The sequence below is a fragment of the Uranotaenia lowii genome, chromosome 1 (genome assembly GCF_029784155.1).
Source record: "Uranotaenia lowii strain MFRU-FL chromosome 1, ASM2978415v1, whole genome shotgun sequence".
Lineage (NCBI taxonomy): Eukaryota > Metazoa > Arthropoda > Insecta > Diptera > Culicidae > Uranotaenia > Uranotaenia lowii.
This window is the reverse complement of record NC_073691.1, coordinates 188,378,402-188,404,350: the sequence shown is the minus strand read 5'-3', so window position 1 is coordinate 188,404,350 and position 25,949 is coordinate 188,378,402. Positions and strand designations below refer to the sequence as shown.

Below are 25,949 nucleotides of genomic sequence, written 5' to 3'. Positions count from 1 at the left end.
CCTGCAGCACGTTCGGACCGAAAGGCTAGCGGAAAATTGCAACTTTTCTCCCATCTCTCACATGGTGCCGGAGTTCGGTTCCGGGGCCACATAGGAAATGCTAATGTATTGTAGGAAAATCTTCCGATGAGAGTTGAAGGGGGTCAAGTCAAGCCAACCAACCATTCAAGCGAACAAACATTGATGGAGGTCATGATTGTCACATTTGTTTGATGTCTGTTGGGTTGAACTTCGGAAGGGTTTTGAACGCCTTGCGTCATAAAAATGTTATTCTCAAAATTCGAAATATTGAAAAAAAAAACTTAACCTATCGATAAAATCTTAATGAAACTAACAGAAAGTAAGAAAGTAAGAAATTCAAAAAGTCAGAAAATCAGAAATTAAGAAGTCATAAAGTCAGAAAGTCAGATAGTCAAAAAGCCAGAAAGTCGAACAGTCAAAAAGTCGAAAAGCCAGAAAGCCAGCAAACCAGATATTCAGAAAGTCAAAAAGTAAGAGAGTATAAAAGTCAGAAAGTCAGATAGTCAGAAAGTCAGAAAGTCAGAAAGTCAGAAAGTCAGAAAGTCAGAAAGTCAGAAAGTCAGAAAGTCAGAAAGTCAGAAAGTCAGAAAGTCAGAAAGTCAGAAAGTCAGAAAGTCAGAAAGTCAGAAAGTCAGAAATTCAGAAAGTCAGGAAGTCAGAAAGCCAGCAAGTCAGAAAGTCAGAAAGTCAGAAAGTCAGAAAGTCAGAAAGTCAGAAAGTCAGAAAGTCAGAAAGTCAGAAAGTCAGAAAGTCAGAAAGTCAGAAAGTCAGAAAGTCAGAAAGTCAGAAAGTCAGAAAGTCAGAAAGTCAGAAAGTCAGAAAGTCAGAAAGTCAGAAAGTCAGAAAGTCAGAAAGTCAGAAAGTCAGAAAGTCAGAAAGTCAGAAAGTCAAAAAATCAGAAAGTCAGAAAGTCAGAAAGTCAGAAAGTCAGAAAGTCAGAAAGTCAGAAAGTCAGGAAGTCAAAAAATCAGAAAGTCAGAAAGTCAGAAAGTCAGAAAGTCAGAAAGTAAGAAAGTCAGAAAGTCAGAAAGTCAGAAAGTCAGGAAGTCAGAAAGTCAGAAAGTCAGAAAGTCAGAAAGTCAGAAAGTCAGAAAGTCAGAAAGTCAGAAAGTCAGAAAGTCAGAAAGTAAGAAAGTCAGAAAGTCAGAAAGTCAGAAAGTCAGGAAGTCAGAAAGTAAGAAAGCCAGAAAGTCAGAAAGCCAGAAAGTCAGAAAGTCAGAAAGTCAGAAAGTCAGAAAGTCAGAAAGTCAGAAAGTCAGAAAGTCAGAAAATCAGAAAGTCAGAAAGTCAGAAAGTCAGAATGTCAGGAAGTCAAAAAGTCAGAAAGTCAGAAAGTCAGAAAGTCAGAAAGTCAGAAAGTCAGAAAGTCAGAAAGTCAGAAAGTCAGAAAATCAGAAAGTCAGAAAGTCAGAAAGTCAGAATGTCAGGAAGTCAAAAAGTCAGAAAGTCAGAAAGTCAGAAAATCAGAAAGTCAGAAAGTCAGAAAGTCAGAAAGTCAGAAAGTCAGAAAGTCAGAAAGTCAGAAAGTCAGAAAGTCAGAAAGTCAGAAAGTCAGAAAGTCAGAAAGTCCGAAAGTCAGAAAGTCAGAAGGTCAGAAAGTCAGAAAGTCAGAAAGTCAGAAAGTCAGAAAGTCAGAAAGTCAGAAAGTCAGAAAGTCAGAAAGTCAGAAAGTCAGAAAGTCAGAAAGTCAGAAAGTCAGAAAGTCAGAAAGTCAGAAAGTCAGAAAGTCAGAAAGTCAGAAAGTCAGAAAGTCAGAAAGTCAGAAAGTCAGAAAGTCAGAAAGTCAGAAAGTCAGAAAGTCAGAAAGTCAGAAAGTCAGAAAGTCAAAAAGTCCGAAAGTCAGAAGGTCAGAAAGTCAGAAAGTCAAAAAATCAGAAAGTCAGAAAGTCAGAAAGTCAGAAAGTCAGAAAGTCAGAAAGTCAGAAAGTCAGAAAGTCAGAAAGTCAGAAAGTCAGAAAGTCAGAAAGTCAGAAAGTCAGAAAGTCAGAAAGTCAGAAAGTCAGAAAGTCAGAAAGTCAGAAAGTCAGAAAGTCAGAAAGTCAGAAAGTCAGAAAGTCAGAAAGTCAGAAAGTCAGAAAGTCAGAAAGTCAGAAAGTCAGAAAGTCAGAAAGTCAGGAAGTCAGAAAGTAAGAAAGCCAGAAAGTCAGAAAGCCAGAAAGTCAGAAAGTCAGAAAGTCAGAAAGTCAGAAAGTCAGAAAGTCAGATAGTCAGAAAGTCAGAAAATCAGAAAGTCAGAAAGTGAGAATGTCAGAAAGTCAGAAAGTCAGAAAGTCAGATAGTCAGAAAGTCAGAAAATCAGAAAGTCAGAAAGTCAGAAAGTCAGAAAGTCAGAAAGTCAGAAAGTCAGAAAGTCAGAAAGTCAGAAAGTCAGAAAGTCAGAAAGTCCGAAAGTCAGAAAGTCAGAAGGGTCAGAAAGTCAGAAAGTCAGAAAGTCAGAAAGTCAGAAAGTCAGAAAGTCAGAAAGTCAGAAAGTCAGAAAGTCAGAAAGTCAGAAAGTCAGAAAGTCAGAAAGTCAGAAAGTCAGAAAGTCAGAAAGTCAGAAAGTCAAAAAGTCCGAAAGTCAGAAGGTCAGAAAGTCAGAAAGTCAGAAAGTCAGAAAGTCAGAAAGTCAAAAAGTCAGAAAGTCAGAAAGTCAGAAAGTCAGAAAGTCAGAAAGTCAGAAAGTCAGAAAGTCAGAAAGTCAGAAAGTCAGAAAGTCAGAAAGTCAGAAAGTCAGAAAGTCAGAAAGTCAGAAAGTCAGAAAGTCAGAAAGTCCAAAAATCAGAAAGTCAGAAAGTCAGAAAGTCAGAAGGTCAGAAAGTCCGAAAGTCAGAAGGTCAGAAAGTCAGAAAGTCAAAAAATCAGAAAGTCAGAAAGTCAGAAAGCCAGAAATTCAGAAAGTCAGAAAGTCAGAAAGTCAGAAAGTCAGAAAGTCAGAAAGTCAGAAATTCAGAAAGTCAGAAAGTCAGAAAGTCAGAAAGTCAGAAAGTCAGAAAGTCAGAAATTCAGAAAATGAAAAAGTCAAAAAGTCAGGAAGTCAAAAAATCAGAAAGTCAGAAAATCAGAAAATCAGAAAGTCAGAAAGTCAGAAAGTCAGAAAGTCAGAAAGTCAGAAAGTCAGAAAGTCAGAAAGTCAGAAAGTCAGAAAGTCAGAAAGTCAGAAAGTCAGAAAGTCAGAAAGTCAGAAAGTCAGAAAGTCAGAAAGTCAGAAAGTCAGAAAATCAGAAAGTCAGAAAGTCAGAAAGTCGAAAATTTGACAAATTTGACAAAATTGAAAAAATTGACAAAAGTGACTAAAATGAAAAAAAAACAGAAATTCAGTGATTTTTTTATAATTCAGGAAAGTAGAAAGTCTATTTATCAAAACTTTAGCAGTTTCAAACAACTGTTTGCAGATGTTTTTTTTTTTTTCAAATTATGAAAAATGTGCAACCGTTTTCTTTCCTACCCACTTCGCATTCATTTGTTCATTTAGTCGGAAGCAAATTTGGTTGTATCCAAAGCCTTCTCACAGACGTTGAGACAATTAATTAGGATTTAGATGAAATTCGGACGAAATTAAGACCGATGTTGATGATGTTTGCTTCTGGGTACGAGAACATATTTTCTGATCCCCCGAAATAAAATGAGCTGAGAAAAAAAACGACAGGGAATAATCAAACCTTCAATTTGATGCGAAAACAACACCCGACATTTATCGTCGTGGATCTCCTTGTCTCTGGTATTCGAGAGAGCTATCCGGTAGTCATAACGATATGGCCTTAGATCAAATCTTCCCGGTCAGATTCTCTATCGCGTCGTCGTCCATTCACAAAAAGGCTAATCAACCTTTCTGTTGGGGGCTGCTGATGGCCGGCAGTCTCGCAACCGAGTCCTCCTAGTTTCCAGAACAAGAACCATCTTCTCGTGCCCATTCAACCAGTTAATGAACCAGACCATTAAGCCTAATAGCCTTCGGATCGGACAATGGCAGCTAGTGGGAGTTACTGCGTGTATGCTGTGTTAGTCGGGGATGCCTTTTTTTTGCAGGGACTGGGTATAAGAAGCACTTTCCATTGAGAGCTGCCGCTTCTTTTAGGGCCATCAGTTCCGGACCAAAAGACGGGTTCATTCATTGTCTGTGCATCCAACCCCTAAACAAAACGGGCGCAAAATCTCCCGTATTTCATGCGAACGGCCAATCCGAGTCCGGTTTCCCGTAACCGATATGCGTCTAGGGTTGGTTTTTCCGGGCGAATGAAGCCCCCGAACTTCGGTTACAGTTGATTGGAAAATTGAAACCGGAATCACGGTTGTATGATGATTCATGAAGTCTTGATTCTCCGAAATTGGGTATATGAAGTCGACCTTTGAGTTCAAAATTTTTAAAATAGAAAGTTGAATGTGTAGAGCCAATTTCCGTTCTGAATTTTATGACAGTATCAAACGGAAAACCTTTAAAAAGCTGCAATCAGTAAAATTTTTCAAAACCAACGAATAAATTGCACTAAAAAGGAAAGTGCCCGGCAAAACTCAAGCAGCATTGTAAGGAGGTTTGAATTTGCACACCTTTCCAAAAATTTCAACAATTTACCACCCGCATTCGGGGTTTCGTCCGGAAGCAAGTAGGTATACAGCCCAGTAGGGAAGCTTCCGTAAAAGTTAACAACCTGGTTGGTGGTATTTAAATTCTTCAAGAAGAGTGGCTTCCGCAGATCGTTTTCGTTATACCTCCATATATGGTTTGTTGCTGACGAAGCCCAAAAATATAAGTAGGGAAAGGTGTTCTCAACCGACTTATGCCTGCTTCGGGTAAGGGGGGATGATGAGACTGGTAGCAACAACAATGAATGGAAGGATAGCGGCCTTCTCCCGGTAAGGGAATTCGGGCGGCAGTTTCGAAAGGAGGTGTCTAATTTGGCACCACCGATAGTAAATCTACCGTTAAGAGTTAGTGGGCCGCGAAGATTACGAAGACGACGATGACGCTTCCATCCCGGTTAGGGGGGATGATTAATTTGTGACACGCATTCAGTGGTGGTACAGTTTGCCCCAATTGCGTCGTTTGGCTAGCAAATCGTCCAAAAGTAGTGGTTTTAAAACTGAAAGCTGAGAAAGGCAAAAATGTTAAAAGAAATTATCTGAATTGGTGTTTTATTTGCAGCATTTTTCGCACAGGTTACTGTCTATAATTCTTACAAACATTTTATAACACAAGGAAACAAAATTTGCATATTCGAGCAGTTTTTTGGTTAAACTGTTTGAACTTTCCAAAGATTTGGAAATTAAAATTCAAAAATCAACTTTCCTCTAGACTACGAGTAATTACGACTTCAGTGGAATAAGTTATAGAAGTTTACTTATTGTTTATTCTTTCCAATTCTGCAAAATGCGATCATTTTGACAAAAGTTTTAGTAAGTATTAAACCAAATTGAATCTTAGATATTTTTTTAAGTATTAGTCAAATTGTTCTGAATTCTTCAACCAAGTTTTAAAGTGAGTTAAAATATTCAATTTCAATTAGTCTAAGACTTTCCCCAGTGATGTTACAAAAAGTTATAAAGTTATCTATTAAAATCTAAACAAAATGTAGAAATAAATTATTCAAATCTTTATACATATACATGTTTGAAACTTGAATATCCACACAGAATCTGAATCCTTGATTGAATGAAGGAATATAAATAGATTCAAAATCATTTTTGGTTTTCCATGGTTTGGTTTGTAGGTTTGTTGGTTTCTCAATTATCAATTATCGATTTTCTTATAAATTGATCAATATTAAAATTTTTTCACGTATCATCAAAACAAAAGCTGATAGACAAAATGTGATAAATGATTCGAATTCCTGACGCCGAAGTCTTCTGAAAACTGTTATGACAATGGCACCAAAATGCGGTTCCCTAGTGTTATTTGACAATTTTATGCATGGTTTTTATTTGTTCAGACAAAAAAAAGTCGCACCTCTGAAAATATGCCTCGTTGAATTAGAGATTCTTTCCTATTTGCAACGCACTTTTCTCGAAAAATTAAAAAATGATTTTGATCCTAAATTTTTGAAAAGTTCGAAAATGATGAAAAAGTATTTTCCTATATTTTCAACAAAATTCACCTAATTTCAAATAATTAAAGGTTCAGCATTTGTTCATAATTTGTTTTTTATTGAACCCAAATTTAAGAATTTGAGGGCGCTTCAAATTCAATATTCTAACCAGAATGATGAAATCTTGGCAACAGTGCAGGGTTTTTGAGGTCTACGGAGAGGTCAGATGAAATACTTTTAATTCGTACTAAAATTTTGAAACGTTTGTTTTAAGTTCAGTCAGGTAAATTATACATCTCACATATTTTCCGTTTGAATAGAAAATAATTTAAATTTTTATTTGAATATCGATATGAACTTTTCAGAAACTTAAATATTTATTTCGGAGATTCTTATTCAAATTAAAGAAATCGGATTGAAAATTCAACATTCCGATTATACTTCTGATTGAAGTGAATGATAAAATCACTAGACTATACTTTTTTTTTAAATTTCTAACCAAGCTTCGATTTTATGATTGTAAATAATTTTTAAACTTATTTTATTACAGTTCCTGTTGAATTTGAACAAATTATTTCAACCAGTATTCCAAACCACAATTTAATTGAAGCAAACTTTCGGAAAATAATTTTACAAAATTTAGTTGAAACTTTAACCTTAAAATTTCTATTCAAAACGATCGAGAATTTAAATCAGATTTTTAGTTTTAATTTTATTTAGGAACTTAAATGAAGTTGAGTTTACAAATTGGAAGTGGAAAATTCGAATTTGAAATTTTAAAATTTCTTATTAATGGTTCAGTAAAAAAATCTATAATCCAGAGCTGTAGGAAGAACATGCTCATGGAGAAGGGAGGGAATTTTGGTGACAATTTTTTTCTTATCACTTTTTTGCTTGAACAATGCATACATAAAGCTTAGTTGAAAAAAATGAATGTTCTATAATTATTCAGATTTGAGTTGTTTTACATTAATAGTAAGGTATTTATTTTAATTTCTAACTTTCGGAGAATAATTCCAAAAAGTTGCGAATTTTTTTTCATAAACTTTTTAAAGGGATTTGAAGATTTCATTTTAAAAAATATATATATATACTTTGAAAGTAATGAGCTAGTTCTTTTAAACTACAAACAGGACAATTTCGTGCATAGAGAAACAAATTTCAAATAATTAGGAATAAAAATAAGACATTTACTTTGTGGTTCCAATTAGATTTTTTCTGTACTCTTGTAAAACTCAGTTTAAAATAAAGATTTTAGTTTATAATTTTGTTTAAGAAGAAAATCCAATATAAATAATGCTAAGCAAAAAACCAGTAAAATATAATCTCAGTTGATTTTAAAATAATAAAAACTAGGTTTCTCAAAACCCCAATTTTATTTTATATTCGTGATTTCTTCTAGCTTGTGTTTCAAATTGAAATCCTCAAAATCATCAATGCAATTCTCAAATTGATATTTTAATCTTGTTAATAATCAAGACTTAACTTCGAGCTGAATCTGAATTTAAAATTTTGATTCCGAATCTGAGAATTGCCTTTTGCTCAGATTCAAAATCTGAATTTGAACCGATTTTTGAATCTAAGTTCCAGGTTATAAAACTTACTAATTATGAGTCAAAAAGCAAAATTCTCAGCCAGAAATCTTTTACTATAATTCAGAATTGTTGGCTTCCAATGTGGATAATTTCTTCAGTTATTTATATGAAATTTAACTTGTGAATCAGATGGAAAATTGCGAATGATGAGTTTGTTTCAGATTTTTCAATTCTGGATCAGCAAAAGTAAAAATTAACAATCTTTAGAAATGGTTTGTAATCTGAAATATTTTCTCTCCATATTCCGAAAAAATGAGTTTTGAACAAGAATTTGAATTTTCAATTTTGATTCCAAATCTGAAAACTGTCTTTTGAAGCTGAGTTCGAAATCTGAATTTGAAAACGATTTTTGAATCTATGTTCCAGGTTATAAATCTAGCTAATTATGAGCCAAAAAGCGAAATTCTCAGCCAGAAATCTCTTATTTGAATTCAGAATTGATGGCTTTCAATGTGAATACTTTGTTCAGTTATTTATTTGAAATTTAACTAGTGAATCAGATGGAAAATTGCGAATGATGAAATTGTTCCAGATTTTTCAATTCTGGATCAGCATTATGAAACTTTCTTTAGATCCAACTCCAAGCATTAGAATCAAAAGTAAAAATTTATAATCTTTAGAAATGGTTTGTAATCTGAAAGATTTTCTCTCCATATTCCGAAAGAATGAGTTTTGAATATGAATCTGAATTTTTAATTTTGATTCCGAATCTGAAAACTGTGCTTTGAAGCTGAGTTTGAAAACGATTTTGAATCTATGTTCCAGGTTATAAATCAAGCTAATTATGAGCCAAAAAGCAAAATTTTCAGCCAAAAATCTCTTATTTGAATTCAGAATTGTTGGCTTTCAATGTGAATACTTTCTTCAGTTATTTATTTGTAATTTAACTTGTGAATCAGATGGAAAATTTGCGAATGATGAAATTGTTTCAGATTTTTCAATTCTGGATCAGCATTATGAAGCTTTCTTTAAATCCAATTCTGCATTAAATAGAAAGTAAAAATTTAAAATCTTTAAAAATGGTTTGTAATCTGAAATATTTCCTCTCCATATTCTGAAAGAATGAAATTTGAACATAAAAGTTTGAAATGCAAAACCGAAATTCGAATCAGGATTTTGTGTGTTCGATCAGGCGAGTTTAAATTCGATGACTGAAGTCATATTTTTATTATAAATTAATTTTAGAATTAAGATTGGAAATCATAATTCTTTTTTACCCTTAGAATTCAAGTTTGGGGTTAAATTTCTGGAAATCGAATATCCATTTGTGTTCTGAAAAAATCAAAAATGTTTTGCTTTAAAACAAAAAAAATATACATCAAATTTATGTTTTTTTCCGTTTTATCAGGAAAATTTATAATCTAAAGCAAAGTTGCAAAATTAAGGTTCGATCAGAGTTGAAGACTTAAACTACCTGCAAAAATTCGGCCTTGGATTTTTTTGGATTACAGATTAAAAAGCTTATATCACTCCTATATTTTTATTCCAATTATGAATAAATATCTCACTTTTTAGGGTACTTATTGAATTGCAATTATAAACGAAAAAAATTAACTTATTGATAGATAAAAATGTTTCCTGTTGAATTTTGCGTTAATATTCTCAAAATCCCGTGCAAAGTTGATTTTTGTTAGGTAAGTACCTTTGAAAATTCGTCTAAAATTCTATCTTTCGTATTTGGAGAATTTAAAGATGCCAAAATGTGTCAAACTACGTAAAGTTTCTAATCCTCATTTAAAAGTGTATCTACTGTGATTAAAACAATTTTGTCAGTTCATTTATTGAAAAGTACGGTTTTAACCCTACCTGTCTATACTTTTTTTGTGGACAGGATCTTAAAAAAAATTAAAAAATATATCCACGTAACGTATTGCTTCTTACTTAAGCTTTCTTGTGCATTTTTTTAGCATTTCGTAGTAGATTTACAGTCTTTTTTCCGAAGCATGTTTTCTCGGATTTTTTTTTCTTTGACTTAGAATAACGGAAAACTGAAGATTTGTAGCTGAATAACCTTCAAAAATCATATTTGAGTAACGTTACCAGGTTTCTCAAACTATAAATTTGGTTAAAATCGGTTGAAACACATGAGAAATACAGTAACTTTAAACAAGGAGTGTCAATTTGACACTCAAGGCCTGATTAGGGAGTTTCATTATCTGGGCTTTCAAGGTGCGTCTATAAAAAAGTAATTATGCATAATTAAAGATTTCATGAACTCATTGAGGGTTCAAGAAGTTTTTTTTGAAATTTGGATACCTCTGAATAAAGATTCCAAAAATTACTGAAATTGTGTTGGATATCATAATTATTGTTTTGTGGATTTCAAACGGTTACCCAGATAAAATAAAAGCTATCAATGGCTCTCATCATCCTCCCTTTCCCGATGAACTTTTTAAGCAACAGATTCAAGTCTTCTTTTCCATTTTTTGTTTTGTTTAGAAAGACCGATTTTCAACAGTTTCTAAATCTTCATAAAATATTGAGATTGAAAAATGTTGAGGGCTTTTTTCCATAAAATGAAACCCAAAATAAATTCTCCTCATGAAACTTCGGAATAGTTTATTGTGGTTTTGTCTTCAAAATGCCGGGAAAACAATTAGGGGCCGATCTAACCCTGAGCTTAAGGGGTTGTTGAGTGCAGCTTTAGAGCGATAAACATCACTTAAGCTCACCCGAATGAGTCTGTGTATGTACATGTGTGTGTGTTTGTGAACGTGTGAGTGTATCTATCCATTAATGGCTAGAGCTAGCATCCCTTCCCGGTGAAAATCTCTTTTAATTTGCTCTAAAGACCAATAAAATTTACGACGGTACACAAATAGGATCTTCGTTCATCCTGGGAGTCCCTCATCAGAGGAAAGAACAGAACGGGCTCCCGGGGATTGCAGCAAGGTCCTCGGATGATGGTCAAGCAGCCAAAAGCGCTGCTCAGGAAAGGCTCATATTTTAGCAGCAGCAGCAGCAGCAGCAAAGAACGTTGGACCGGACTTTCCACCGCAAATCCTGGCTGCCAAGGCTGCCCGAGCACACGGATGGACACACGACGAATAAACCTGAATATTAGTAGTCATTAAATTTTAATTCTTCCACAAGATTACACTCATTAGTTTTCATGCTCTTGGTCCGGGGTACGCGGTTGCTAAATTGTTGTTGTTGTTGCTGTGGAGCTTATGAGGTCCCTCGTAACTTTTTGGAAGGTTTTCAGGGTTGTCCGAGTGCAATTCAGAAATCCCAGGCAACGCGCATCTCTACTTTGTTAGTTCAGTTACGAAAATTGGTAGAAACGCGTCTTGTTATATGGTTTTCTTTCCAATCTCAGGAGTTAAATGTGATGCGATGCCCTTAAAATACCTTGCTCATGTAGGGGAGAGTCGGGCTATATGCGCATATTAAGGAAAGCACTCATTTTCTCCCATATTCCAATAGAAAGGAGTCTTAAAACTATATACACATGAGCGGACATCTGTTTTTACTTTAATTGATTGAAGTTACAAAACTAAAAATTCTTGGAAAATGCAAATAAAAAATTATGTTCAAATTCATTGCATTTTGTTCTTGATTAACCACTAGAAAAATCGGAAACAATCAATCATCAATAAATTGTTGCTTACATGGGGTGAAATATGTTGCTTAAAAATCACACCAGAATAGGGGGGATGATGAGAGACGATGATAAAATATGATTGTCTGGGTGAGCAATTGTTAGCCACAAATTTTCAGCATGATTTGTCAATAGGAGAGGAGCGGGCTATATGCCTATTAAGCAGAACACTGATTTAATCAAATATCACATCGAATATGTGTACAAAAACTATGTACACGTGTGCAGGCATCTGTTTTCTATACATTGGAGTAATTTTTATGTTAAAATTTTCTTCCGTTTCCGAGAAAACAATTTTATAATAAGTGTTGTCTAAAATGCCGAACCTCAAACCGTGCGGGCTAAAGGCGCCTATTTATGTTTTGAACGAAATTCCTGTTTTTGGGCAATATTTCCGTATAATTTAATTGAAACTGAAAGAAAGTATTAATTTCCGTACAACAAAGCTGAAGTTTTATAAAAATCTATTTGTATTATAATTTTATGGAATAAAGCAAAAGTTAGGGTTGCCATACTATGGAGGCAGTTCATAGATGAGAAAAACTTTATCAAAACTGTTTTTAGATCTTAAAATCTCTCCTAAGATGTTAACCAGAGCTTAGATTTGAAGGTTAAATGATAAAAATTATTTATTTATTCTATTTAACCTGTTATTTTAGGATGGAGGCATTTTTCAAACATGAGGGGGGCACACAAAAACATTCTATTATTTCACTATATAATCACTATTAAACCTCCACAAAAGCGCTAATAAAGCTTTTACTCAATATACTGTTTCAGTTGTTATGAAATGAGTAATATCTGTTAAAACTACAACATAACACAAACATAGAAGTTTGCTTCAACCCATTTTTTGCATGCGAATTCAACTCTTCTAACTAACTTGGGATCATTATTTTCTCGAAAAATCAGCCCAGAATGGGTGTAACTCTTTGAAAAAACTGCCAATAATTTATTTTAAGATAAAAAAAGACATGAAGCATGGATTCTTGAGGCTACACAAATGATTTTTTCCTGTTTCTGCACTTTTATTAAGAATATCATAGCTGTATCTTCTGACAACATCTTGTCCAACAGGTTTTCATAAGTTTGGATTGTTAGATTATAATGCTTTATTTAAAACATGGGTGGCCAACCTGTTTTTGTGGCCCGCAAAACTTTTTCCAGAATGACCACTTGGAACCCCTAGATCTAGTTAAGGGTTGAGGATTTTTCTTGGTTTCTTGGTGCAGTTGAAGTTAATCCATATATTTTTTTTTAATTTTCCAATATTTTACACATTAACTGTACTTTCGAATGACAGATGTGTATTGAGATGCAATTTCCTTACTTGATAACCTCCTACCACTATTTTTAAAGCAAAGAGAGCTCCTAAATGGATGCATTACACTAGTTTGAATTATGACTAGTTTTTATAGGCTTCATGGAGAGAGTTATATGATATTAAATAAAAATTTCTTTGACATGTAGTACGAAGTAGGAATATCAAAACATTTTATTTATGAATAGAACAATTTATTTGTCTAAGTTGTGATGTCCCTTGTTATAATATCGACTTAAAAACAAATTTTGCAATTTTTTTGAAAAAATTAAAGAAGCTTGTCACAAACCCGTCAGATAATAAAATATTCGATGATACATTCGCAAAAGTTCGAAAGCATTGGGAACCGTTGTTATTATTCTACTGTTAAAACCTTTATTCCATTTAGGTATACATGTTAAAAATGTGCCATCAGTATCAAAAATCGATCTTTGTTTTTTTTAAATTGTTTTTAAACCATGATTTTTAAACTTGTGCAAATTTTTAAAAATAACTATCTAAAATAACGCACTCAAAATTTGAAAAAAAACTACTTTTTGAATAAGATGCAAAGCTTTAGAAAAAATGAGAATCAATGAAAGGAAGAACATAAACCATGAGTATTATTATTTTGATTGATGAATTTTTCAGCGAAGTTACCTGGTAACATAATGTTTACATATGCAAATTTTTGTGAGGTTATGTCAAGTGGTTTTTTGAGATAACGTCCGATGAAGAAATTTTTCGACTATTATTTTTGGACATTACTTATGAACCACCATTTTTTTTCAAATCAAGGCTATTTTTGTTTACGTTTCTTGTTTTTTTAAGCTTGACCTTCAAAATAACTCAAAATTTTGAATTTGGTAGAAGTTATAACAAATTGAGTCGATTGTTCTCCTTCGGCACGAAAACAACATATTTCACTTTTTATCACTCCGCCACCGTTTTTGCGTAATGGCACGATTCCAGATCCAACTTAAACAGAGTTTTATGCTTTGCTTGTTTATCTCCGAGAAATACAGGCGAGACTTGTCAACGAAAAGTTTCTGGTTGGAAACCAGCTAGATGATCGCTAAAGAGTTCGTGTTGCTGTCCATTACGAAATTTTTCAAAATACATCTCCACAAGCAGTCCAAATATTTTGCGCACGACTTCACCCCCGTATTCTGTTTATTTTGCTAGTGAGCAGCTTTTCTATCTTGTAAAAATGAAGTCAACTCTATTTATGAGTCAGCTAGACGAACCAGTCAGAAAAATGACTACTTAATCACTTCCTCATAATTATTTCCGGGTAGAGCTAGAAACAACCTCTCAAATTCCTCTCACTTCATGAAATCAACAATCTTCACTTTCATGAAAGTTTTAGCTCACTATTGGGTTCTCTAGGCCTTCTTAAACGATTTCCCATGTGACCTTTGGTCAAATGGTTGATTTTCAGCTGTTTTTGGGTCTCCCACTGGGACTTTTCTGGATTTTTCTCGATCCTTCCCAAAAAATGTTGTGAAGTATTGGACACTATCAGAACAATCATTGTTCTGAACAATTGATTGTTGTCATTTTTTGAGATTTAATTTGTACTCACTTTCTGATTTCTCAGCTTTGCAACTTTGCTGAGCAAAAATGGTTGCTTTTTTTTAGTTCAGTCACTTTTTATTTTCGTTCTACATATTTTAAAAAATTGTCAAATTTTGAAGACAAGAATTGTTGGGATGTTTGAAAATCCGATTTTAAAGTTTGCGTTTCATTTAAGACTGCGTTTTGCATTGTTCAAGTTAGTTCAGTTTTGAAACTATCAATAATGGAGGTCTGGTTAACTTTTGGATTTCTAATTTAAAAATAAATTGCTAAACAACTTTGTTTGCAAAAAATACCACTGATCTTTCATTTTTTGAGCAGCGCTGACAATTAAATAACGGCAACTATAATGGGCATTTGTAAAGCAGTACGTACATTTTAATAGTGAGTTGAACTTTTTTTAAGGCTTTTTCATATCATCACATTTTTTTTTAAGGAAAAGTAAGACAGCTCAACTGGATACAGAAGTGATGAATTTTTATGTTTTGAAAAACTGTTAGACCACGAAAAAACAATAATAAAGATTGAAATTCCCACGCTATTAAACTTTTTTGCCACAAATTAACCCAAGAGAACAGTTCGAGCCTTAAATTAAACAGCAATACATTTGACAGAAGTAGTGCTCCAAATATATCGATATACAATTTGGTCTAGATAAACACGGATGCTATCTTAGTGGATAAATATTTCTAATTTAGTTATGAAAACAATAATTTGGTCTGAGAAACAAGCTCTCAATTATTTTTCAATTTTTTTTTAAATCAATCCAAGTAGAATCAGTAGAAATTTGTACCAAATCTTATGAATCTGTCTTTCATACATACCTTTATATTTTTGGAAGAAAACAAATGAAAACAATATTTTTTTTGTTCTTTTTATTATTATTTATGGTTGTCGTAAGACGGCTAAGAACAAAAAGGTCCAACTTGCCAAAAAACAAAAATTTATTAAACCATCATTGAATATCAGTTATTCATGTATTTGCTCTGAATATTAAAAAAAAATTTGTGGTGTGGCCTGCCTGCCTATCTTAGCTCCAAAATTTGGCCCGCCTGTTTAAAATGTTGACCAACCATGCTGTAAAACATTCCATAGACAGGATTGGGTTTTCTCCAGTGTCACTGCGCTGTCGCTAAGCTAGTCAATCAATTCACGAATAAGTGGCGTGGCGTCACTTAATCGACTGCAACAGCGACTATTTCCGGTGGCCTTTATCGTTTATTTTTACGACGGTCATAATTTATTCACCTGATGTTGTTGTTGTGTTGATTAAAACCATCCTAACATCTACTCCCACACTTTTGGCCCCGGCTATTTATATGAACTGCCGAGTAGGGGGGCGGTTCCTGTGTGATGTTTGTGAAACAGTTTTAGATTCAACAGGAGAAGCTTATCCATTTGAAAAGAGACAGGAAGTACTTTTGAAGGGATTACTGTGCTTTGCAATGGGTAGTTTTGCTATTTTTTTTATATTCTCTTATTGCAAAAAAAAAACAAAGCACTGATTTGATAAAGTTTTATTTTTCAATCAACCACAAACTTCTAAGACCTTAATGGGATCTAATAAGAAAAAGAACAAAACAAAACCTCCGTTCACAAGAAACAGGAACCAAACGATTATTGTCGAGCTGACAACTGTTGAGTTACTAAACCGAAAGGCAGAAAATAAAAAAAAGAAATTCCGGAACACAATAAAATCGCACTCATGAAAGAAAGAGCTTGTTTGGCGAGCTATGGTGAGACAACGAAAAGTCACATCTGGCGCAAGTTTTTCTTCTTTCACTGTTTGGTCGTCGTCGCCGGTTTCGTTCCTGATATCGAATGTGGACGACGACCAAGGCCAAGACGAACGTGGTTAGCTGGACCAAGTTCTGCTAACAGATTTTCTCCCGAAAGCAAGCAAAAAACTTTACGGTTCTGTGCAATTTTCTGCCTTTGATGTTTATCAATTAAATTATAAATGAGAAAATTGGCAGAAAATCTGCTCTCGTCGGACGTTCTCTATCGGGGAAAACTTCCTCATAAAGATTCTTTGGGAAAAAGAGAGCTCGCTGAATGCAATTTAATTGAACAAATTGCAAATATTCAAAATCCTTGATTGTAAAGAGACTCAAACCGAACGAACTTCCGGCAACGGGAAGAGAGCCTCGAGAGAAGAGCTCATCAAACTTTAGATTAAATTTCTTTAAAGAATTTCAATCACTTATTGGTCCTTCCTAAGTAACGAGGACTTCCCAGAAATTATAACTTCTCCGATAGCAGACTTTACTTTATCGTTGAGGAAAATTCCTCTCAAAATTGACTGCATTCCAGAGCCCTTCATCCCCCCTTACCTCTTCTCGTGGTAGCAATCTTCTCCATCGACGTTCCACCAATAAGTTGAAAGACAGCAGATCGGAAGAAAGAAAAAAACTCGGCAACGAGGCAGATGTGGGTAATCATGTTCGAATTCATCCCCCCTTACTCCATCTAGCGGTTCTCTACGAGTTCGATACCAGCAGACGAGTGCGAAAATCCTTCCAATTGAAGCGGAAAACGGTTTTAAATCAATTTATGATCGTTGATGCTTCAGATCTCGAACATCTCTGTGTCTGAAACCCCTTCGCTTGCGATTCTCCAGCCCCCTCCTCTCTTCTTTATCATCGCTCTCGAAAACCAGAATAGTCTTCGATGAGTATGGTTGATTTGATACCTTCTGCTTTTCGATCCCGGCTCCTTGCTGCGTGAGACTAGCGCGGTAGCAGATTGAACGATTTGGTGAAACCATCGATGGAGATGTCGCTCAATGATAGAAAACACTGGAGTAGTACACAGTTGGAATTGGGGCGAATGATGTTAGCACAAATTTTAAGAAAAAAACAAAATTTTTCAAAGCTTTTGAGATTATAAGGAAAGAATGGGTAACTGTATCAAACCATTTGAGATTAACCTTTTGGATTCCGATTTAAAATTAAGACTTCAAGTAAGGATATCTGATTTCTGAAATTTGAAACATTCCACCTTCAAAATCAGTCCATATGAGACTCCGCTCGCAGTTGACGCGGAAAATTCAATTTCACTTCCAGCGCCACCGTTTTATGCACATAGAATCACACACATGCTTCCCCCTTCTCGTTCTTAGACTGATTCGATGCCTCGTATCTGATAAAAGTTCAAGTCGTTATCAACTCTTTGCTGCCGCCAAAAGATTCATTGCAGCAGCACAAATCATTCCCCGGTAAGGGGGGATGATTTCTCCGTGGCCACAAACCGTTCCCATTCGTCTCCGTTTCGCACAAATTCATAAGGCAATGCTTTTCCCCGGTTGATGGTTTCAAAAGGTCAACCGAAACGCAGTATTTATATCAAATGAATTTGCCTCCGGGAACATAAACATTTCAAAAGGATTTTTTGACAGACGAAAGAGCGGTTGCCAAGTTTCCACAATTTTTCTTTTAAACATCAAGAACATGAGATCAGTTTTATTTCATAATTGTAAAGGTTGTGAATCAAGATTCAAGATTCAAAATTTAAGGTTAAGATTCAAGACTCAGATTGAAGATTCAGATTGAAGATTCATATTAAAGATTCAGATTGAAGATTTAGATTGAAGATACAAATTCAAGACTCAGATTCAAGATTCACATTCAAGATTCAGATTAAAGATTCAGATTCAAGATTCAGATTCAAGATTCAGATTCAAGATTCAGATTCAAGATTCAGATTCAAGATTCAGATTCAAGATTCAGATTCAAGATTCAGATTCAAGATTCAGATTCAAGATTCAGATTCAAGATTCAGATTCAAGATTCAGATTCAAGATTCAGATTCAAGATTCAGATTCAAGATTCAGATTCAAGATTCAGATTCAAGATTCAGATTCAAGATTCAGATTCAAGATTCAGATTCAAGATTCAGATTCAAGATTCAGATTCAATATTAAATTAAAATCATATAATTGATTTTTTCTTCTAAGAAGATACGCTCCGATCAATTTTTCACAACCCATTTAAAATAATAATAATAATAATAAAACTTCCTTACCTGGCACTGTTGCGGTCCATGTCGGGTCGGGGAAGCCGTTTTGGGTCTCGGCTTTTTTGCCGCCGAGGCAGCCGTCGGAAGTCCACTGGGCGAACTACTGGAACTGGAGCTGCTGGAACTGCTGGAACTGCTCGAACTACTGCTGGAACTACTGCAATTGCTGCTGGTGCTATCACTTCGGGTATTGTGGCCCCCACTTCCGGAAGATGCCGCCATCACCATCACCTGGTGATGGGTTTTCGCTAAACTGGGACTGCTGCTCGGTGAAGGTGAGGAAGCGGCAGTCACCTGGAGGGAAACGGTCGTCGGAATGCCGAAGCCGTTGAATTTGTCCGCTTTGGAACCTGAAATGGAAGGAAAAAAAAATAGAAGATTGAAGGAAGAGCTCAACTGGTTACGATTTAAAAGCTAGCGTAGGAAAAATTGAAGACTTCGATACCAATTTTAAAGAAAACAATTTTAAAGAAATACAGAAGTTTTGACAAGATTTTAAAGATATATGAAATCCAAAACAAATATAAAATTCTTCGTTTGTTAACGACAACTTCGTTGTTGTTCGATTTTTTTTCGAAAATTTCTGAGGGGGGATAAATAAAGTTAAAAGTATTTTATTTGAAAATTTGAAAAATTCATCGAAAATTCAAACAGTTGAATGAGCAAAAGATAAACTGTTGAAGTTAGGAATTCTATCATCAACTGTATTCTATTCGGTACAATGTCAAATCTAAGAAAGTTCGTAGCATGCAAACTTTTGTATAACTTGTTTCAATTCATTGAAAATTTTGATTGGTTTTTCATAATCCCCCAATCCCCTCACAAAAAGCTTTTAGCTGTTTAACAGAGGTATGTCTTTTGGAAGTGATAAACAATTAATTCAATTGACATCACTGCTGATGCCTCGCAAAGTATTGCATGAAGAGATGTCATACAGTGTCTAGGTAGGCACCCAGCAGTGATGTCAATTGAATTATTTGTAAAGCTTGCCAAAAGAAATGCGTCCATTAAACACCTAGTAACTTTTTTGCCTAATAATATACGAAGTTACAATCTTCGACAAAACTGTTCAGCGAAAAATTTCCTTAAGAGAATTTATTAATTGACACATGAAACATAGACAGGCTCGGTTCCACAGAAGAAACAAAAATGATGATTATTTTTCAGTACAAAATATTTAATTTTCCCATACAAACCTAAAAGTTCAAATTTACTCATGTAAACGTTACTTTAAAATTCTGCAAAAAATCAGGGATGAGTTTTGAACCAAAATGAGACTTTTTATACCCCAGGGTTTGAGAAATTCAAAAATGACCCGAAATCGACTCAGTCTACTCAGACACGTCTATCGCTCACAAGAATAGATTAATGTCTGACTGTGTTTGCTTGTTTTGCCTAGTGTTGCCAAAATAACAAACGTCTCCATCGAAATTAATTTAATTTTATTTATCTTCAGTGCAGCCAAACACAACTATTATATAATATTTTAATTGCGATATTATTCTCGCGCTAGACTTTACGCACATAAATTTCTTCAATCTTGAATTCAAACTTATGATTTCGCTCTTTTCTCTCACCAATAGATGTGTACACTTCTTGAATTTGAAAATTAAGTATGTATCTTGTAATTTAAAATAGTCTTATATAAAACTGAGAAAACTTTATTATTATTTTACATAATATTCTTACAAATAAAATTTATAGTAAAAAAAATCAAAAATTTGCTCACATTGAAAACATTTTTTTTGCAGTTTTTGAATAATTTCCAATATTAATTTGTATATGTTCCAGAAAAGCATTCAGGAATTGAGGTGGAATCACAGGGAATTACTTGAAAAGTATTTTGATTGTAATTCGAATATATGTTAGGGAAAAAGTTCGTAAGAAAATCAAAATGTACAGTCCACTGTAACCTAAATGTGTAATTAGTTTCAAGATGATTTGAATAAATGAATTAAAAAAATAGTTTGAAATAGAAGTTCATTTCAATGATTTCAGGGAAAACCGAACAGCGATCCTTTGTGATGGATAAATCAATTTTTCTGTCTGTCTGTCTGTCTGTCTGTCTGTCTGTCTGTCTGTCTGTCTGTCTGTCTGTCTGTCTGTCTGTCTGTCTGTCTGTCTGTCTGTCTGTCTGTCTGTCTGTCTGTCTGTCTGTCTGTCTGTCTGTCTGTCTGTCTGTCTGTCTGTCTGTCTGTCTGTCTGTCTGTCTGTCTGTCTGTCTGTCTGTCTGTCTGTCTGTCTGTCTGTCTGTCTGTCTGTCTGTCTGTCTGTCTGTCTGTCTGTCTGTCTGTCTGTCTGTCTGTCTGTCTGTCTGTCTGTCTGTCTGTCTGTCTGTCTGTCTGTCTGTCTGTCTGTCTGTCTGTCTGTCTGTCTGTCTGTCTGTCTGTCTGTCTGTCTGTCTGTCTGTCTGTCTGTCTGTCTGTCTGTCTGTCTGTCTGTCTGTCTGTCTGTCTGTCTGTCTGTCTGTCTGTCTGTCTGTCTGTCTGTCTGTCTGTCTGTCTGTCTGTCTGTCTGTCTGTCTGTCTGTCTGTCTGTCTGTCTGTCTGTCTGAATGAATGAAGGTTAAGATGAAGTAAAAAATTTATACAAATTATTGACAGCTAACATAATTTATTTTTTACATCTCACTCATCTCATCTCATCTTCATCTCACTTCTACAGGTAGCTTTCCCAACATTACTTTAGAATATTTTATAAGTTAACCTGTAATCAACAATCATTTTGACAGATCTCTCATTATATGACTTTCTAAATAAGTATTCACGCAAATACTTATTCAAGCTTTTCTGTGAGCCGAATATATGGCTTAACAATTTTTGGTGGCATTCGGCGCCGAATATTCGGTGGGCCATCTGTAATTTGGGCTCATTTTCGAATTTCTCAAACGCTGGAATCTGAAATGCTTCGTTTCAGTCCAAAACTCATCCGGGTTTTTTTTGCAGAGTTTTAAAATGTTGATTTCATGAACAAATTTGAACTTTTGTGTTTGTATGGAAAATTGAATATGTATTGTATACTTAAAAATCATCATCATTTTAGCTTGTTCTGTGGAACCGAGCCTGCTTTCTTTATAAATTCTTTGAAAAAAATATCCACCGAACAAGTTTGTCGAAGATCGTAGCTTCAAATGTTATTAGTCCAAAAGTTATTAGCAGTTGAATAGGGGTATGTCTTTTGACATTGAAAAACAATCAATCAAACTGATATCACTGCTGGTGCCAGCGAAATAGGGCACATGACTACTTTTCAAAGCAATACTTTGCTAGGCACCAGCAGTGATGTCAGTTAAATTGATTGTTTTTATCAATGCCAAAAGACACATCACTATTAAACATCTATTAACTTTTTTACCTGATAAGAAACGTAGCTACGGTCTTGGAGAAAGTTGTTATTTTCAGGAATTATTGGCACTAAATTTATCAACACGTTAAGTTCCACAGAAAAAAAACACAAATGGTGTTTATTTTTCAATAATCCTTTAAGATTAAAAATGAATGAGTCTGGAACCAAAACGGAGTTATTGCGACCCCAGGGTTTGAGAAATTCAAAAATGACCCTAAATTGATTCAGTCTACTTTTTAGGTATAACAAAAACATTCTTGGCTAAGAAAAAAACCTAAGCAGCAAATAATTCAACAATTTTTTAATGTTTAATACATTGGTTTTAGAATTTTTTTTTTAATTTTTTCAATTTAAATAAGATTAATTATTGACGGATTACCATAAGATTCGAAAACAAAATGAAGTAACTTGATGCTGCTGTATGAATGTTCTTTTACAAGAGAGCACTTATGATTGTTTAATGCAAGTTTCTGTCGCCAAGAAGCTCAGTTTCTCGACTTTCTTAAGGTAGCAATCCGTATTCAAAAGCCGCTGACTTTCCCATCCATTTGGGATTCTTTATCGTTGACTTCCGCACATCGTCTTCGGTTTTCTCTTCTTTGGTCCACCTCCTCGAAAGCCATAGATTAATTAAAGTTTTAATTACGTATCGTCATCGGGTCGTAGTCTTATTCTCGGTGAAGCGAATCCTTTAAAAAGTAACATGGGAAAGGAAAGATCTTCTCAAGATTTCCCCTCCGATAGACGACTCATCAACTCCATCAGCTGAGCAAAAGCGTTGTAAACGTGACAACGACATTGAAACCAGTCTCTGCAGTGAAAAGTAAAGGTGGAATGGGGGGACAATCAGCTTCCGGTTCCGGCAAATCTTCGGAGCGGAAGTGTGGAAGCAGATTTTTCAATCAAGCACCATTATCTATTTTAAGGGTTTAATTAATAATCAATATTGTGTGGTGCTTCTTCGGTTGGGGTTGTCTTTTGTATATCTATCTTCCAGGGCTCTCGAGTTGGAGTGCCAGGCAGAAGAGTGGCTCTCGAGCAGACGACTCTTGGTAGCATCAAAAGAGCCGAGGCTTCCCCGTGATGGGTTATTAGGGATGGTTGAAAAATTAATGGCCATCATCGTGTGCCTCGTTGCGGTGCCACATCTTGGTTAGGGGAAGATTTAGCCGGCCGTAAATGTGGCTTGAGGTTGAAATCAAGTTTGAAAAAAATATTCTAAAAAAAAGGTAAAGCGATTTCAAATTTCGATTGCTTAAATTTTGATACGCTTTTCAAGCTCTCGATAGCAACACTCATCCACACTTACAATCATTCAGCTGTCACCTGGAGCTGCATTTCAACCTAAACTGACAGCTTTCGTAGCTATTCGTTCGGCAAACTTCCTTCAACGGAAGCAGAGATTCGGCTCAGATGATGAATCCGTAAGATGCTGAAATGTATTTCAACTAGCTGTTTACCCCCCGTCAAGAACACCAATCCATTCAGCCTGAGAAACTCAATAGTTGCCAAGTTGAATCAAATGCAAAATGAATCAATGTTTTTTTTTCTAAATTAAATCTGAGGGGAGGTTGGAACAGATTTTTAAAATCTCCAATATAATCCTTCAAGCGTCAATCAACAGAACGAGTAACTAGATACATTTATGAATCTGGCAACCACAACAAGATGCACATTTTGCGGTAACTTCTCCGATAGTTTGAACAGACGACTTTCGCACTCACCCACAAAGAAGCATATCTTCAAGGAAAGGAGTAAGAAAACTCCAAGATGTTGAACCTACTTCCAACGTAAGAAAACTAACAAGCACCCATAACGAGAAACATGTTCTTTTATGCACAAAGTTTACATGAGCTGAATGCTGAGCCAACGAACGCCCTGCTGCCAATACATCAACAACAGAAGAAAAGTAGGTATGCCAACTTGCTAACGTCATCATCATCATCCTTAGAAGTTGAGATGCATTGAAAGAACTTGTTTGGGTAAATTTTGCTGCTTGATGACGTTGTTCCAATTGAACCGACTACTTCCAACTGTAGCTTTTGAATGAAGACAACGACAACTGCTTGATGCAGATCTGCCTACGATGAAAAGTTCTTCACAAAACCTCCGAGGCCATCCTTACGATTGGAAAAACAAATCTCGGTATATGTCTGCAGAAACACAAATACTGTCTCGCACCGACATGTCAGTATAAGTACAGTCGCACTGTCCAGAATGTAATTATTAAATTGCAACAACCGGACAGGTGCAACAAAACCAACTGCAAACAGACAGCTTGAGACCAGCCGAGCGCCCATGCAACAACCTCAAGGGGTAAGGGGGGATGATTTGAATCATGGTCCGGCTGCAGTTGAGTTAAGGCTAACACAAATTCAACCTACGTTTTCCGTCTCAGTCTTTCAGCTAGCAATCGGTCTGATCAATGGATGACCGACCATAGATGGATGGCCCGGAATTCAGAAGACCCCGGGCACCAAACATGACCTGCTGCTGTCAAACATTTGAGCGATGTTGGTTTAATTAACAAGATTGCTTTTGTTACAGGAGAGACATTGTTCCCTGCTGATTGTGTTTGAGTGCGTGTGTAGCCCGATATTGTCTTGGGAGAAAACATATTTTGCCTGGCAAACAACAGCATCATTTGCTTATTCCGGTGAAATTTCAACATCCCTGCAAATTGCGATTAGTTTTGAGAATCAAAAGTTCTGTCGAAGGCAATCATTGAGAAAAAAAAACCAGCCTTTTTTTATCAGAAAACCTCCAGGGAAAATCAAACAAAAAGAGATTAATTTGTGAAAAAAGACTAGAATTTATGTTAGAAAAAATACAAAACATGAAAAATAAACAAAAATTGCAAAAAATGACAAAAAATGAAATAAATGACGAAAATTTAAAAAAAAAAATGACAAAAATGACAAAAATGACAAAAATGACAAAAATGACAAAAATGACAAAAATGACAAAAATGACAAAAATGACAAAAATGACAAAAATGACAAAAATGACAAAAATGACAAAAATGACAAAAATGACAAAAATTACAAAAATTACAAAAATTACAAAAATTACAAAAATTACAAAAATTACAAAAATTACAAAAATTACAAAAATTACAAAAATGACAAAAATGACAAAAATGACAAAAATGACAAAAATGACAAAAATGACAAAAATGACAAAAATGACAAAAATGACAAAAATGACAAAAATGACAAAAATGACAAAAATGACAAAAATGACAAAAATGACAAAAATGCCAAAAATGACAAAAATGACAAAAATGACAAAAAATGACAAAAATGACAAAAATAACAAAAATGACAAAAATAACAAAAATGACAAAAATGACAAAAATGACAAAAATGACAAAAATGACAAAAATGACAAAAATGACAAAAATGACAAAAATGACAAAAATGACAAAAATGACAAAAATGACAAAAATGACAAAATTGACAAAAATGACAAAAATGACAAAAATGACAAAAATGACAAAAATGACAAAAATGACAAAAATGACAAAAATGACAAAAATGACAAAAATGACAAAAATGACAAAAATGACAAAAATGACAAAAATGACAAAAATGACAAAAATGACAAAAATGACAAAAATGACAAAAATGACAAAAATGACAAAAATGACAAAAATGACAAAAATGACAAAAATGACAAAAATGACAAAAATGACAAAAATGACAAAAATGACAAAAATGACAAAAATGACAAAAATGACAAAAATGACAAAAATGACAAAAATGACAAAAATGACAAAAATGACAAAAATGACAAAAATGACAAAAATGACAAAAATGACAAAAATGACAAAAATGACAAAAATGATAAAAATGACAAAAATGACAAAAAAGACAAAAATGACAAAAATGACAAAAATGACAAAAATGCCAAAAATGACGAAAATGACAAAAATGACAAAAATGACAAAAATGACAAAAATGACAAAAATGACAAAAATGACAAAAATGACAAAAATTACAAAAATGACAAAAATGACAAAAATGACAAAAATGACAAAAATGACAAAAATGACAAAAATGACAAAAATGACAAAAATGACAAAAATGACAAAAATGACAAAAATGACAAAAATGACAAAAATGACAAAAATGACAAAAATGACAAAAATGACAAAAATGACAAAAATGACAAAAATGACAAAAATGACAAAAATAATAAAATTGACAAAAATTACAAAAATTAATAAAATGACAAAAATTACAAAAATTACAAAAATTACAAAAATTACAAAAATTAAAAAAATTACAAAAATTACAAAAATTACAAAAATTACAAAAATGACAAAAATTACAAAAATTACAAAAATTACAAAAATGACAAAAATTACAAAAATTACAAAAATTACAAAAATTACAAAAATTACAAAAATTACAAAAATTACAAAAATTACAAAAATTACAAAAATTACAAAAATTACAAAAATTACAAAAATTACAAAAATTACAAAA

General features: G+C 34.0%; 1 protein-coding gene across 5 annotated transcripts in view; it reads right to left on the bottom strand.

The window, feature by feature from the left end:
• LOC129740513 (serine-rich adhesin for platelets) overlaps positions 1–25,949 on the bottom strand; it is a 420,359-nt gene that overhangs the window by 72,574 nt on the left and 321,836 nt on the right. For all 5 annotated transcript variants that reach the window (XM_055732213.1, XM_055732228.1, XM_055732220.1 and 2 more), the window contains exon 5: positions 18,121–18,464. In XM_055732213.1, coding sequence (XP_055588188.1) covers positions 18,121–18,464 — 344 coding nt within the window. The remainder of the gene's footprint in view (positions 1–18,120; positions 18,465–25,949) is intronic.